Source organism: Podarcis melisellensis, assembly GCF_964234715.1.
Source record: "Podarcis melisellensis genome assembly, chromosome: 5".
NCBI classification, from domain to species: domain Eukaryota; kingdom Metazoa; phylum Chordata; class Lepidosauria; order Squamata; family Lacertidae; genus Podarcis; species Podarcis melisellensis.
In genome coordinates, this window is record NC_138537.1 from 98,724,421 (window position 1) to 98,740,425 (window position 16,005).

At 47.3% G+C, this 16,005-nt stretch overlaps 1 protein-coding gene across 4 annotated transcripts in view; it reads right to left on the reverse strand.

Moving 5' to 3' along the window:
* The window catches only part of WNT7B (Wnt family member 7B), a 119,484-nt gene that overhangs the window by 11,694 nt on the left and 91,785 nt on the right, over nucleotides 1-16,005 (reverse strand). For all 4 annotated transcript variants that reach the window (XM_081913376.1, XM_081913375.1, XM_081913374.1 and 1 more), the window contains exon 3: nucleotides 2,228-2,499. In XM_081913376.1, coding sequence (XP_081769502.1) covers nucleotides 2,228-2,499 — 272 coding nt within the window. The remainder of the gene's footprint in view (nucleotides 1-2,227; nucleotides 2,500-16,005) is intronic.

Consider the following 16,005-nt stretch of genomic DNA (forward strand, 5'->3'; position numbering starts at 1 on the left):
AGATTCTCACTAGTGGTCTAATTAGTTTTTCACTGGGTGCAAAGACATAATGGACTGGCTAGGAGCATTCCTTTCCGTAGAAGTATTGGTTTGCCCTTTTAGAGTATCGCACTGTTTTGCTTTTAAATCTTACATTCTGGGTTAGATTTTCTCTCCAAGCCATTGCCATGCGGGACCAGAACTGTTTTCAGTCCCTCTTGGCCCATGTATGGTTTTCATCCATTTGTTATGATTGGATGTATTATATTTAACACATTCAGGTAGGTAGCCGTGTTGGTCTGACGCAGTAGAAATATATATAAAAAATTAAACAAAATTGTCCAGTAGCACCTTAGAGACCAACTAAGTTTGTTCTTGGTATGAGCTTTCATGTGGTATCTGAAGAAGTGTGCATGCACACGAAAGCTCACACCAAGAGCAAACTTAGTTGGTCTCTAAGGTGCTACTGGACAATTTATTTATTTTCCCCCTATATTAACACATTGTGATTAATAAGGCTCATAAGTCCACATGCTCAAGGCCCATGGTGTCCATGCAGAAACCTTTTGAGATGCTGTGGTAACTATAGTTTAACATTTAACAGGCAAGAACTGCCACACTGTTTGGAGGAAAGTATGTTTTAAATACAGTATTTGCTTTCTCACTCCATTTTGCATAAACTTCCCAAGAATTGAAATCATGTCAAAAAAATTTAAGTGGCTGTGTCTGGCAGCGCCTCTAATTTAAAACTGCCTTCATTGATTAAAAGTTAATTGATTAATCTACTTATTAAAATGTCAGTCTTACTCATTAGATGTCTGATAGTATCAGTCAGGGCTTTTTCAGGGGGAACTCACCAGAACTCAGTTCCTGCCCCTCTCAGGTGGGTGCCATTGCCATTCCAAGAGAAAGAGGGAGGCATTCATGGTGAGTTCCAGCACCTCTTTTTCTAGAAAAATAGCACTGCTATCAGTTAAAATTAGCTATAAATCATACCGCAAGAGTGATTCACCAAAACAAATCGCCACTATGTGACTTGCTCTCTCAGAATAACATTGAAACTATTCCCCTCAGATAGATTCCCTCTGGGTTCATGATGTTCTTTCCAACTAAAATGGTTGAAATGCCACTTCTCCTTTGTAAAATAAGTGCTGAAATACAATGGCATAAAAACCACTTCTTCAGTTTATTGTTTTGCTTTTTCAAATGACACATTGCAAACACCATTTGATGGAAGTTCCCCCTGCAACTTAGAAAGAAAATCCTTACCAAGAAGAAAATCAAAACAAAATGTGTAACATGTTTTGTCAGTTTCAAATTAGGCATGTGGCATCCGATGCAGCTTTTGAACATTCTAGAGCCTGGATTTTTTAAACAATAGTAACATTTTTTCATGTGTTGGTTTGAACTTGCTTTCCCTGCTGTGTGTTTTTCTTGGAGATGCTAATTTTCAGACCAGTTGCTGAATGTAATGTAATCCGTATTTTAACTGCCAGAGCAAAGGGTAATAGACAACTTTGACACTGGTGCTCTGTGTCTTTTGCTTATGTTATTCAACAAAGCACCATCTGCCCTGCTGGCACAGAGAGAGGAAATGCCTGCAGGCTCCTCCTGAGGCCCTTTCTCAAGTTTAGATTTCACTGAGACAGATAACCTGTGACAAACCTGAAACTGCAAATAGGGACTCACATGGCTGGATGATCCTCTAGACAGAAAAGAAAACCCTTTCATATAGAAAGCTAGCATGTTGGGAAGGCATCTAGGCCAGAACCTCCTGTCTGTTTGGCTTTCTCATGTTTCCTCTTTTAAGTTCAGCTCTCCACATGCCTACAGCAGTTTGACTTTTTAAAAAGAGAATAAAGACCCATCATTAACCAGCACATTACCATACTCTCTTTTTTTTGCAAGCAATTTCCCCTATATCATGCATTGCTCCCAGTATTTTCACAAATATATGCATTTTATGTACACTCTTCCCACATATCTCACAAAATTCAGAGAAGTGTGAATTTTGGAAGAGAGCCGTGTTTCAATTTGCGTGTTGTTTTGGGAAAAGAAAATAAGGCAGGGTTGCATTAGAATGCAAATGTGATCAAATCCCCCCCTTTGGACATTCCAGTTTTGTATATGCAGGGAATCTTTTACACTGCCATAAGGCGTATCTGTCCAGCCATGTGAATCCATGCCTACCAGTGAAAAGGAAGCCCATCCCTCTAACATTAGACCATCCACTCCTATTCTAAAATACCTTTCTTCCAGCCTCATTGTTGTGCAAGTTCATCAGCCTCCGAGCACTCTTTCTGATTTCTCTGGCATCAACAAACCTCCTGGAGAATTCAATGCCGTATCTGATATCAGCGGAGCAGCCTCCCCACTTCCACCCTTCCTCTTGGTTGTAATAACCTTGTTTCTCTCTGTCACAGCCACAGTTGCTTAGGTTTCCCTGGCTGCAGGCAGCAGTGACGGCATGCGCAACCCCAGCAGCAGTGATGGCGTAGGTGAAAGCGGCTTCCCTGCTTCCTGTGGGGTGGAGGGAGAGAAAAAAAGGTGGGGGAAAAGTCAGCTGACTGGAGCAAAGAGAAGGTAGCTATGCCCCAATGAAATCCATCCTATGCTTCCCAGCCAACTGGTATTTCAACAGTCTGCCCAGTTAAGATGTAGGTAGTGCTGCTATCCCCAAGTGGCTCGTGAAGCACCTTGCAGGAGAGAGAAGGGATTCTGCTGCTTGGCCGTGACTGAGGCGGGTACCCGGGACTCTTGTGATTTGGCACCGGGGGCTGCCAGCACAGCACCCTAAAGGCACACAGCTTCCAAGTGGCTGGCAACATCCTCTAGTCAGGGCATCAGGACACCTTTCCTTTTTTTAAATTGGAAATAAAGTTTTCTCAGCAGTGATAGAAGCCTTCTTTGCCTCCAGCAAACCACCACATTAGCTATGGGCTGGATTCTGGTTTGAGGATAGGATTGTCTTGGCGGTTTGGGCCCTCTCCTACATCGGTGTGCCACCAGCTCCCATTTTGAATTTCCCACAATGCCCTGGGGTGCCCAGCTTAGGACCACTCCAGAGAAATATCGTGTCAAGATCCCCGTTCAGGGATTCAAGGACAGCTTTTTGTATTTTATCTGTGGTTTTTAAATTTGTGTAAGCTGTGTTGAGTTCCATCCTGGGGAAAAGGTGGGATGCAAATAAATTCAATATAATAATAATGTGGGGATTAAGCATGGAGAAGGTACAGAAATGTGCACACAGACTTCACTCCCAACATCACAACAGCCAAGCAGACAGTCCTTATTTCACTCCTGAGTTAGGGACGGAAGGATCAGTCTGTTTCCAGCCATGACAGCTTTGCAAGTTATATCATAGAATTGTAGAGTTGGAAGGCACCTGGGGGTCATCTAGTCAAGCCCCCTGCAATGCCGGAATATGCAGCTGTCCCATACAGGGATCAAACCTGCAACCTTGGCATTGTCAGCACCACGCTCTAACCAACTGAGCTACCCAGTAGTGTTTATTCATAAATCTGTTCAGTCTCATTTCTGCATCAATCTGCATTTTTTAAAAAAATTGCATTGTTTTAAACATGTTTTTTTCAAAAAATAAATAGTTTTTACATATTCTATCCTAAATGCGTGTTATTTATATGTGCTTTGCTATGGGTTTTTCTGATCGAAGAGTGCATTGTGACCCACATATTAGTCCAGAAAGTACAAATAAAATTAGTTCTCCCAGAAATACAGACTGAACAAAATCCTTGTGGTTCCCTTGTTCGAGTGAAGGTGATTTAAATCCTCCGTGCAGTTATGATCCCTGCACAATCAGGGTTCACAATTATGGTGAGGATTTGCCACGCATTCAGCCAAATGAGTGGAGAACCGCTCTCCAGACCTTTGGCTTCAATGGGTGATGGTGGGGGTGGACCCAACAGGGACTTGGGGGGGGGAGGGGACTAACTCGGTGTCCCCCCCTCCAGCCTCCAGCCCCTTTTTGGATGCAGACAGCTACTGCCTTTTTCAAATGAAAAAAAAAAAAAGACGATTCAATCCTCAGCTGAAAGGGATCAGTTCTAGTTAACACAGTCTCAAAGAGCTAAATTTCTAATTTAATTTTGCAAATTCAGACTGTAACCTGAGGTAAAATATATACAGTATGGCTCCGTTTCAACATGTCTGTCAACACAGCTGAAATGAAATCATTTGCTTAAGTCAGGAAGAATAGACAATTTGACTGTGGAATCTTGTAAAATATGAACAAGAGCTGAAAGGAGTCAGCTCAGATATTCTCCTCTGAAAATTTTCATGTTGAATATTCACAGCCATGTTCTGAATTTCTGAATATTTGCTAAATATTACTACCATATTTACTCAAATCTAATGCTCACCTTTTTTGGTCAAATTACGTTGCAAAAATTAAGGCACACATTAGATCCAATGGCACATTAGACTCAAGATAATACTTTGATTTCAGTCGTTTAGATATGGCTTTAATGTTCAGTATATGGTGTTTGACAGCTTATATTTGGCAGTATTTGCTGGCTGACGATATGCAATAGTGTTTAGTAGTTTATAACTGAAATATTCTGTAATTACATTTACTTAACAGTACAGTACAGCATTTAGTAGCTGGTAGTAACTCATACTTGACATGAATCAGTATTTGGTTTTAGAGGTCCTAATCCAACTGGGCAACTATGTGGTTACAGGAGAGTCTAAATTTAAAATAAATAAATAAATAAATAAAATAATAACATGAGTTACTATTTATGTTCATACATAGAGTTGGTTGAATGTAATTGTGCAAGATAACATGATAATAGAAATATATATGTGTATGTGTATTGCATAATTTGGTAAAAATAACAGCAATAATTGTATGTAAAAGGTGGAATATAAATCTAGTAGTAGTAGTAATTATAATAGATTATGAAATACAATAAACAATAATAAAATAATTTTAAGTGTTAAACGGGTGTAGTGATAAACTGATGGACAAAGATATTAGCCCATATGGAGGGTGGGGGGGGGGGACCAAAAATTTTTGGTGAATGGCAATCTTCATCAGGGACAAAGAAATGGTGACCATATAAATAAATGTCAACCTTAAGGCAAATAATTATAGACATAGACATGAATTACAATAGAGCAGCCCATGATTAAAAATGTGACAAACCCCCACCCTCAGCTGACAAACACACCAAACATGCAGAATATAATGAAACATTATAAAAATAAGTGAAAAGAAGGAAGTGGTTTAGATTTCTCATTGAAAAGCATTTTTATAATGTAAATATCTTCACATAAAACAAGAACACATTACATTAGGCAGAAAAAAGTTCCCTTCCTCTGCCTTAGGACTCTACAGAATCCAATATTAAGGTCTTCCTGCCAAAGCAAATTGTCTCTGAGGTAACATCCCCAAGTCTCCTCCTCCTCCTCCTCCTCCTCCCCCTCCCAGCATGGGAGATATAAAGAGAAGAAACTGAGCGATGGCCTTCAGCATGTGAGAAGCGCAACCCTACTCAGAAGTGGGATCTGCTACCGATCACCATGCTATTTCAGCGGATTGGATTCAGACTTAATCACAATTAGAGGAATATGAATGAGTCTGGATTCCAGCCCAGAAAGAACTAGCCTGCCTTTGCATTCCCCATCAATCAAGGAACAGGAATGTGGGAATGCCATCTCCAAAAATAGCATCCCAGAAAATAATTTGCAATGATTTCAGATATTACAAAATTTTTGAATAAGCAAGGCAATGGATTACTTATAATCTGAAACAGTTTGCTTATTCCAAACATTTGGATTTATTTCTAATATTAGGATAGAACTTGAGAAATGCGATTTCCAGAATGATGTTTGTGACTAAGTTGGTGAAGGTTGTTGTAATAAGAATATTTGTAAGGGAAATCAGTGGGTGGGATGGAGTGGGCTCTTCTTCCCCACAAACCTTTCCCCATGCTGGGCTTTACCAATCTTACTGATTTCCCTCTTGCAGATTCCTTGCCTCACATAGATTGGGAATCCTTGAGATCTGTCATTTATTAACAAAAAAGGGGGGAGATTTGCTACCATTTATTTGTGAGAAGAAATACAACAGAAACTGAAATGTTACAATTATCAAAGCTACCACTCTGATTACAATTAATTATTATAAAATAATGTTAAAGTCATTGTATGTTTCTTTGTACAATCTTCACATTTCCATACACTAATTGATTTTTTACTTGTGTCTTTATTCTAGATGTTTGGTTAAGATCATTTAGTATTATCTATATGATCCTCCAGCAATATTTTTACTTGGTAAAGTAAGTTTCCCATATTGGAACTTAGCTATTGACTAACCAAAACCCATCTCTGAACACTACTGGACTTTGAGAACGTTCAAAGCTATATTTTGTGGCTCAGATTGATCTCTAATTCAAACAATCCAATTGGAAATATTAATATCACCAAACATAACAACAAATATTCCTCATGGAAATTGGGTATTAAAACCCACCACTAGTCATATTACTAGATGGTGATGTTACTGATGGTTATCTTTTGTAAAAATGTGTACCATGCAAGTCACAACCCCTGAGTTCATACATTCGGATGGGGTCGCATTAAGTGTTATCCATGTGGTGGAAAGGAATGCTCTTCCATCCCACCAAACATATGAACTGGGGCAATTTCTAGGATTGCAACTTAAGTATGCTGACCAGATACAAAGGAGGACAGGGACACCAAGATTCTGTAGGCCCTTTGGCAAGGTGATCTTAGTGCCCCACATAACCTTGAAGATACCGGGCATTGCACCTGACCTTCTTAGGTGCCTTCAATCCAGTGTGAGCCTGACCTTCCAAGGTGTTATAATCAAGTTCTGAAAATTCTGGCTGGAGGAAAACTACCATATAGCCTAGTTTGCTAGAATTCTGTATGGAGGTACTTTTTATAGAGGCCCTCCTCTGCTGAGATTCCTGTACTGCAGGGATTGGGATAGATAACTATCAGGGTCCCAACACTACAATTCTATGGTTCTGTGATTATGATTCAAGCTACATGATCCTCTACCTGCAATTGGAAGCAGTACATCTGAGAAACAGATTTACCAAGACTAGACCTTGGCTACTGTCAGAGTCACCCGTTTGGTCCCAGCTCACAAGAGACCCAACTCCGATCCGGTTTATTTACAGAAAGTCTTTATTGAAGATCATGGTTGCATTTACACTCCATCTCTGTGACTCTACATCTGTACCGTTAGATCGTTGAAGTCCCCTCTGAATCTGTCCCGCCTCGGCACCAATTTAAGAGGCTAGCCCTGGACCACCTCTTCCTCTCCTTCCTTTTCCGCAGGGTCTTTCTGCCCCCCTGAGTTCCCCCTCTCCAGGACTCGCCCGAGGCTGAATCCTCTGACGCCTCTCCCCCCCTCCTTCTCGCTTTAGGGCCGGGCTCCTCCCCAGGGCTCTCCTCACTTCCGCGCGCCTCTACCTTTGAACTTGGCGCGCGTACGTTGCTCCTGACCTTTCTCTTGACCGCTACACTGCTCTCGGTGCTGCTCTCCACCCCTTCCGGCTGAGCGCCCTGCTCCGATCTCCTTCCCCTGTCTCTCTCCTGCTCTGCTCCCTCTGACACACTTGTAACTCCACCCCCTTCACTCCGTTCCGGCTGAGAAGCCGGCTCCTGCCTCCGACCCCCACTGGGGCTTCTCCCTTCTCTCCCCTGCTCCTCACTGTTTCCCCCTTGTCCCCCTTTCGGTCTGACCAGGGGAGCCCCCTTTTGGGAATCCTCTGACTCACTGGTCAGACTCATGGAGAACCTTTGGGCATCGTCATCCTCCTCCTCATCTCTCTGGGATTCTTCCCCCTCGCTCTCTGTCTCCTCCCCCATCTGCTCTTCTCTTCCTGAAACCCTGACATCCATCCCCCCCCTCGAAGCCCCCCCTTCCCCCCTCCCGCTCGCCGGGGGCCGGTTGTGGAAACTGCGGCTCTTCGGGGGTAGGCTCAGGATACAGGTCGTCTACGTCAATGTTCTCTGCTGGCAGTTCTGTGTATGTGTGTTCGAACTCGGGTTCTTCCCCCAAATGCTTCTCAGTCTCTGCTTCCATCGCTACTTCCTCCGGTGCTGCCCGCCAAGGACCTATCAGCCACCTCTTACGCCATTCCTCCTCTGGCTGCTCCTCCCACCAATAAGGGGTTTCCGTGTCCACCCCCGAACACGATCCCCTGGGCGGGCTTGATTCTGGTGTTCTTTCCTCGGGGGAAGAGAAACCCCTGAACGTGCTATCTGACAATGTGGGTGTGAAAAGCCAGTCATCAAAGTACTCAGCTGGCATGGGTCTGTGTGGGAAAAGTGCATGGAACTCTTCTTTCAAAAGGGGTTCGTCTAACTCGTAGCCTGGCACCCAACTATTAGCAGTGGCTGGTGTGCCCTCCCTGGCGAGAAAGTATTCAACCCCCTCCTCCCCCCATCTCGAGTCCAGTATCTCTGTGACCTCGTTAAGGGGTTCGGCTCTAGGCGACCCCCCCTTCTTTGGTGCCCCTTTGCGTGGGTCTGGTACTGTTTCTGACTCCTGAAACCTGTGCGGGGCCTTGTAGGGAGTGAGCACCGACCTATGAAAGACTGGGTGCACTCTGGAGCCTTCCGGAAGGGCCAGGCGAAATGCTACTGGATTGATCCTAGCCTCAACTTGGTAGGGTCCTAGCTGCCTGTGTCCTAGCTTCTTCTTGGCTAACGATTTGGCTGGCATAGCTTGGGCTGCTAACCATACCCAGTCCCCCACCTGGATGTCTTCTCCCGCCCTTCTGTGCTTGTCCGCCTGCACCTTATAGGCCTGCTTGGCCAGCTCTAAATGTCTCCGCAGCTCCTCGTGCACCTCTTGCAACTCTGCTGCGAACTGGTCGGCTTCTTGAGGCACCCCCTCCTCTGGTGCTATAAGCCTCGGAAAGGTTCTGGGATGACGGCCATTGTTCGCGAAGAACGGTGTCACCCCGGTCGATGCGTGCTTCGTGTTGTTGTAGGCAAACTCAGCCATCGGCAGGTAGTCCACCCACGCTGCTGGTCGCTGATTGGCGTAACACCTCAGGTACTGCTGCATGATCGCGTTGACCCTCTCTGCTTGGCCGTTGGTCTGCGGATGTCTCGCCGACGCTAGGTCGATCTTGACGTGCAGGATACCCAGAAGCTTCTTCCAGAAGTTGGAAACAAATTGGCGCCCCCTGTCGGACAGGACGGACTGCGGTAGTCCATGCACTCTGAACACGTGGTCGATGAAGAGTTTGGCGGTCTGTTCTGCCATCGCCACCTTGGCACAAGGAATGAAGTGCGCCATCTTGGTGAACAAGTCCACAACCACCAGCACCGCCGTCTTGCCCCTGGAGCTGGGCAGGTCAGTAACAAAGTCCAGTGCTACCCTCTCCCACGGTTGCTGCGGCGTTTCCAGCGGTTCTAACAATCCCGCCGGTTTCTGGTGTACTGGTTTGGACCTCTGACAGGTGTCACACCTGGCGACGTAATCCGCCACCTCTCCCCGCATCTGGGGCCACCAAAAGTCCCTGGCCACTAGTTCTATCGTCTTCTCCTTGCCGAAATGTCCCGCACTGGGAGCGTCGTGCAATTGCTGCAGAACCTTTGCGCGAAGTTCATCGTTAGGCACGTAGAGGGCACCCTTGCGAGTTAAGAGTCCGTCCCGCAACTGGAACTCATCGTCTCTTTGCGCCCCGCTGCGGAGCTCCTCCATCTTGGACTGTGCAAATTGATCCGCTTGCAACGCTCGTCGCACCGCGTCCAGGTCGACTGCGATAGCCGCGCACGCCCACGCCTGCGGTGCGAAAATGTGCTTCGCTGCAATTGGTGTCGTCTCCTCCAGGTATTGCGGTTTCCTGGAGAGTGCGTCTGCTATAACATTGGAGTCCCCCGGGATGTATTCTATCTTGAAGTCGAAATCTGCAAAGAATTCTGCCCAGCGCATGTGTCTTTGGGTCTGCAGCCTTGCCGTTCGCCAATACTCTAAGTTCTTGTGATCCGTGCGGACTTGCACTGTGTGCTTGGCTCCTATGAGGAAGTGCCGCCACGCTTTGAAAGCTGCATGAATGGCCAACAGCTCCCTGTCCCATATGGTGTAGTTCCGCTCCGTCTTGCTGAGCTTCCGGGAGTAGAAGGCACCCGGCCTCCAATTGCCTTGCGGATCCTCCTGCAGAAGAACGGCTCCAACCGCTCTGTCGGACGCATCGGTTTCCACTCGCATGGGTCTGCCGGGATTCACGTGCAGTAGCTGTTCCTCGGAGGCGAAGAGGCTTTTAAGCTTCCGAAAAGAGCGCTCTGCCTGTTCCGTCCAAGCGAACCTCTTCTTTTTGGAACTGAGGGTGTCCGTGATTGCTGCCGTCTCATTGGCAAAACCTTTGATGAATTTGCGATAAAAATTGGCAAATCCAATGAATCTCTGGACCTCCTTCCGATTGCGTGGGCTCTTCCAGTCCAACACCGCTTGGACCTTGATTCTGTCCATGGCCAGCCCCTCGTCGGACAGCTTGTAGCCAAGAAAATCCACCTCCGTCACATCAAACTGGCACTTCTCCAACTTGGCGTACAGCCTGTGCTCCTTCAACCTCTGTAGGACCTCCTTTACATCCTTCTCGTGAGCTTCCGGCGATTCCGAGAAAATCAGGATATCGTCGAGAAAACATACACACTTCTTGTAGAGGAGTCCCGCCAGCACGTGATGCATAAATGCTTGGAAAACGTGGCTGCCATTTTGGAGACCAAACGGCATAACTCTGTATTCATACGTGCCTAGAGGCGTGAACATGGCAGTCTTCCACTCATCGCCCTTCCGGATGCGGATGAGATTGTACGCTCCACGCAAATCCAACTTGGTGAAGATCTTACCCTTCCTAACGGTCGCTAGGAGGTCGTCAATCTTGGGCATGGGAAAGGCCTTGGGCTTAGTCAGTCTGTTTATGAACCTGTAATCCACCACGAGTCTTTTTTGGGGCGTGTCTTTTTTCTTCACAAAGAAAACAGGACTGCCTCCCACTGCCTTGGATTCCTGGATGAACCCGCGCTTTAGATTATGCTCTATGAACTCTCTGAGCTCTTGCATCTCGTCCTCAGACATGGAATACAGCTTTGCAGTTGGCAGCTGCGCCCCTGGCACCAGGTCGATCGCACAGTCGTAAGGCCTGTGAGGCGGCAACTTGTCAGCTTCTTTCTCGCAGAAAACCTCCAAGAATCCCTCGTACTTGTGAGGCACTGCCTGCACCATGCCCAGGTGCAGTTGCTGCTCAGCTCCTTCCTCCTGATTGGGTTGGATGCAATGCTGAGCACAATACGATGAGCAGAAGGTGATCTGCCGCTGGTACCACGCTACAGCGGGACTATGTCTCTCCAGCCAACTCATGCCTAACACAATGGGTGTGTCTGACAGGTGGGTGACATTGAAGCTAATGACTTCCCGATGATTTCCAATCTGCATCACCATGGGAGGCGTCTGCTGCACAACTTGCCCTCCCAGCAATTTCCTGCCGTCCACTGTGACCACGTTCAGAGGGGTCGTTGCAGGCAGGAGCGCTATGCCATGCTGCTTGACAAATTGCATTCCCACAAAATCCGCGTTGCTTCCTGAATCAACCGTGATCGGAACTTCCAGGGATTGTCCATTTGGCAGCTGAAGGGTTGCAGTGAGTTGCACTGCTGGCTTGGGGGGTAAAGGGTCTGTGCGTTGCAAGGGTGCTGGGGACTGTTCTACAGATCCGCCTGGCTGAGCCCCAGTAGCTCCGCCTCCAGCCAGGCACTGTCGTTTCCCTGAGGCTGCTCTGTTTGCACCACTTCCGCTGACACTGTTGCTAGAGCTGCAGTGTGCTTCTGGAGCCTCTGGGGGCACTCTTTCGCCATATGGTGTGCACTGTCACAGATGTAACATTTCCTGGTCCCTCTAGGCGGCTTCGCCTTCACTGCACCGGAAACAGGGGCTCTGGATGGTGTCTGAGCCCTAGCACCACCGATTTCCATCGGCTCTTCACCTTGCCTCCCCAAGGGCGAGGGGTGCGACTGGTTGAAGTCCCTGGGGACAAAAGGGGGGGTTCTCGCTGGTGCACGCGCCTGGGGTCCCTCCCCCTCGTGCCACGGGCGTCCCTCATGTCGGATTCCAATAGCCAAAGCCCGATGCACGACGTCTTCCAGGGTCTGGGGTCTATCTCCCCTGGCGATCTCATCCTTGACGGGGGGGCTAAGCCCCTCCCAGAAAAGATCTCTGACTGGTTTACTATCCTTCTCCCAGCCCAACGCTGTTAGCAATGCAAAGAACTTGGAGTGATATTGACGCACAGTGGCTTTGCCTTGTCGCAGTCCGTGTATCTGTCTACGTGCAATATCCACATCCACAGAGGACTGGAAACAAGCATCCATCGCTTTAATAAATTCATCAGAACTGCGGCGGGCAGGGCCATCTTCGCGCCACAAATTGCGCAGCCAAGCTCTGGCCTCCCCATGCAGATGCGAAATTATGAACCCCACTCTCTCCTCCTCATCCTTAAAATCATGACGGAGTAAATGCAGTGCATACACGATGTCCGCCCTGAAGTTAGGGTAATCTTGAAGGTTGCCATTAAAGTGCGTAACTAGGGCGCCCCCCCGCCGTCCAAGTGCAACGCCCTCCGATCTGGACCCCGGGACCCCTGCCCTGGCCGCTTGCTCCCACCTTGTTCGCAGGTCCTGGCAAGCCTTGTCCAGTTCGTCATTCTTCTTCTGCGATGCAATGACTGCAGCTGTGAGCTCGGTAACTTGATTCCTCAGCGTAAGCAGCTGTTCCTCCGCGCTCATGGCTGCTCCCGGTGGTGAGCTTTGCAAAAAAATTTTTTTGCGTTCTGGTGAGGGGACTTACTGTCAGAGTCACCCGTTTGGTCCCAGCTCACAAGAGACCCAACTCCGATCCGGTTTATTTACAGAAAGTCTTTATTGAAGATCATGGTTGCATTTACACTCCATCTCTGTGACTCTACATCTGTACCGTTAGATCGTTGAAGTCCCCTCTGAATCTGTCCCGCCTCGGCACCAATTTAAGAGGCTAGCCCTGGACCACCTCTTCCTCTCCTTCCTTTTCCGCAGGGTCTTTCTGCCCCCCTGAGTTCCCCCTCTCCGGGACTCGCCCGAGGCTGAATCCTCTGACGCCTCTCCCCCCCTCCTTCTCGCTTTAGGGCCGGGCTCCTCCCCAGGGCTCTCCTCACTTCCGCGCGCCTCTACCTTTGAACTTGGCGCGCGTACGTTGCTCCTGACCTTTCTCTTGACCGCTACACTGCTCTCGGTGCTGCTCTCCACCCCTTCCGGCTGAGCGCCCTGCTCCGATCTCCTTCCCCTGTCTCTCTCCTGCTCTGCTCCCTCTGACACACTTGTAACTCCACCCCCTTCACTCCGTTCCGGCTGAGAAGCCGGCTCCTGCCTCCGACCCCCACTGGGGCTTCTCCCTTCTCTCCCCTGCTCCTCACTGTTTCCCCCTTGTCCCCCTTTCGGTCTGACCAGGGGAGCCCCCTTTTGGGAATCCTCTGACTCACTGGTCAGACTCATGGAGAACCTTTGGGCATCGTCATCCTCCTCCTCATCTCTCTGGGATTCTTCCCCCTCGCTCTCTGTCTCCTCCCCCATCTGCTCTTCTCTCCCTGAAACCCTGACAGCTACTATTAAAGGTAAAGGTATCCCTGACCGTTAGGTCCAGTCGGAGATGACTCTGGGGTTGCGAGCTCATCTCGCTTTACAGGCCGAGGGAGCCGGCGTTTGTCCGCAGACAGTTTTTCCAGGTCATGTGGCCAGCATGACTAAGCCACTTCTGGCAAACCAGAGCAGCGCATGGAAATGCCGTTTACTTTCCCGCCGGAGCGGTACCTATTTATCTACTTGCACTGTGTGCTTTCGAACTGCTAGGTTGGCAGGAGCTGAGACCAAACAATGGGAGCTCACCCCATCGCAGGGATTCGAACTACTGACCTTCTGATGACAGCGCCATCTGCGTCCCTTAGCTACTATTAGTATACAATTAAATGGGCATTTGTAGCAGTGAGAATGCCAAAGATACAATTTCCTTTACTTTAAAAGAGGCAACTTTTTGCTTTCCCATCGCAGAGTAATTTACAGTTGTTATTTAAGTCTGTATGGCAGTAGTTAGGTGCCTGTCTCCCAGGAGAAAAGCCCCAAAGCTGACCGGCACAAATATCTAGGCATTTTATCATCCAGGATATTGAAGAGCAGTGCCAGAAAAGTGTACAAGTTCCTTAATTTCACCTTTAAAAGCTTACGTGGCCATCTTGGGAAGGATTGAAAGGTTATATTTAATACATTCTTTCTCGTTACACACATTTCAGATCATAAATATTCGCCGAAATCAAGTGTGCCCTAAACTCTCAGTTGATGCCAGTTATACCACCTGGAGCATGCAGCATATCTGTATATACACATTAAAGATCTTAAGTTTAAACTTTGTGTTCAAATATATATCCAACAAGATACCAGAAAGGTGAAAATTATATAAAGGAACTGACACAAAATACCGAGGGCTGGTTCACTTTCTGCTGCTGCAGCAAAGATGGCAAAAGGAGGCAGTTCTAGACCCCTCCATCTGCTGCAGGCAAATGTTATTCCTATTCTCCACCTTTCTTATTGGACTTTGAAACTGTTAGAAGCAATCAGATCTGCATATGTTCCTTTAAAAATCAAGGAGGCGGTGTCTGATAGAGAGATTTCCTTTTACCTCCTATGAAACCTATGTTTCATTGTGTCAGTAGTATGTGGAATATTGCCACTAATCCCTCCCCAAAACAAACAAAAACGTGTTGTTGCAGAAAATCCTGTTGAGTAATAGGTCAGAGGAATCCCAGCGAACTCCCCTGCTAAGTGCTTCTGTTTGAACAGTAGTTAATATTACAGTGCCTGCAGTAAAGTAACACACTTGATCGATGGAGAGGAGAAAGCAAACAATGGGGGGCGGGGGGGGGCAGGCGGGCGAAGGAGAACGTGAAGGCAGCCTTCCTGAACTGCCAAAGGAAAATAAATGGGAGATGGAGGAGATGAGGGGGAGAAATATGTTCATGCCTTGCTACCTGTGTCAGGATGTCATGGTGCATCAATGCGCTAGCAAAAGAGCCTGAGGGGCAGCATGTCTTATTCAGAGAATGGCAGAGCAGATGCAGAACAGTGACTTTATAGTAATCACAGAGGGAACAATCCACTGGGAAGATCTCCTGTGCAAGATGTCACCTTGAAGGAACAGCATTTTAGCTAATGGATCCTTGAAGAAGGAATTTGGGGCCTGGTTAGGGTAGCTGCACAATCAGGTTTGGGTAACCTGTTCCTTCAACCTACCCAAAACCACAGAGAGCAGTGCACAGGAGAGTTTCTCTTTGGCTACCTTTGTTCTTTTGCACTACGTTCCATGGAGGAATCCACATGACCATGCTATAAGAGAGATGCCGGTTTTGCCCTCCTGCAACAGGAACAAATATGGGCAAGAAGTAAATTGATAGTATGTGTCAGTTATGTAAGAATCATGCCCAGTAGCCTTTTTCATTTAGCATGCTAGTTGTGGTTGTCTTCTTATGTGCCTTCATTTTTGCTTGGGGGGTGGATCTTGTTTTGCTTTTATTTAAATGTAATTTTTATCTGGGTTATTCATAACCCAGATATTCATAACCTCTGGCAATAAGTTTTCCTTAAACAATAATAAAAAGGTTAATGTCACCTGTCCCTTTAAAACCAGGACTGTCCTGTTTTGGGGGTACATTGGGGTCCCATGGATGCAGGTGGCGCTGTGGGTTAAACCACAGAGCCTAGGCCTTGCTGATCAGAAGGTCGGCGGTTTGAATCCCTGCAACGGGGTGAGCTCCCGTTGCTCAGTCCCTGCTCCTGCCAACCTAGCAGTTTGAAAGCACGTCAAAGTGCAAGTAGATAAATAGGTACCGCTCTGGCGGGAAGGTAAACGGCATTTCCATGCGCTGCTCTGGTTCGCCAGAAGCGGCTTAGTCATGCTGGCCACATGAAATGGGAGCTGTACGCCGGCTCCTAGGT